At 64.8% G+C, this 506-nt stretch overlaps 1 protein-coding gene across 1 annotated transcript in view; it reads left to right on the forward strand.

Moving 5' to 3' along the window:
• SBF1 (SET binding factor 1) overlaps positions 1 to 506 on the forward strand; it is a gene marked incomplete at both ends in the record, with an annotated part of 107,510 nt that overhangs the window by 84,048 nt on the left and 22,956 nt on the right. Inside the window, 1 exon segment of the mRNA XM_010002616.1 lies at positions 271 to 304. Within this exon segment, the coding sequence (XP_010000918.1) occupies positions 271 to 304 (34 nt within the window).

A 506-nucleotide genomic window follows, 5' to 3' on the forward strand; every position in this document is an offset into this window, starting at 1 on the left:
CCCCAGGATGCTAACCAGTCATCACCCACTGGGTGCTAACCAACCACCCACTGGCTGCTAACCAACCACCACCCAGGGGTGCTGACGTGCCCCCCTCATCCCCCACATTCACTCCCACCCCTCACACCACTAATGTCCCCGTGTCACCTGCTCGTGTCCCCCCAGTGTGTCCAGGCACAGGCCAGTCCTGGTGCCAGGGTGAGTACGGAGCCTGTCCCGGCTGAGCCCCCCTCACCTGCCTCTCAGGTGTGCTTTGGTCTCCTTGTGCAGCTGCTGGTGCCTGGGGGGTGGTGGCCAGGGCTGGGTGATGGTCGCCAGGGCTGGGTGATGGTGGCCAGGGACAGATAGTGGTGGCTAGTATTGGGTGGTGTTCTGGGGCAGGTGGCGATGAGATGGTGGTGGCCAGAGGTAGTTGATGGCAGCGGCCAGGACTGGGTAGTGGTGCTGGCCCAAGCTGGGGGTTGGTGGCCAGGAACAGGGTCTGGCTGGCAGGGGAGGGGGCCACG

The sequence above is a fragment of the Chaetura pelagica genome, unplaced genomic scaffold (assembly GCF_000747805.2).
Source record: "Chaetura pelagica isolate M959 unplaced genomic scaffold, ChaPel_1.0 scaffold951, whole genome shotgun sequence".
NCBI lineage: Eukaryota > Metazoa > Chordata > Aves > Apodiformes > Apodidae > Chaetura > Chaetura pelagica.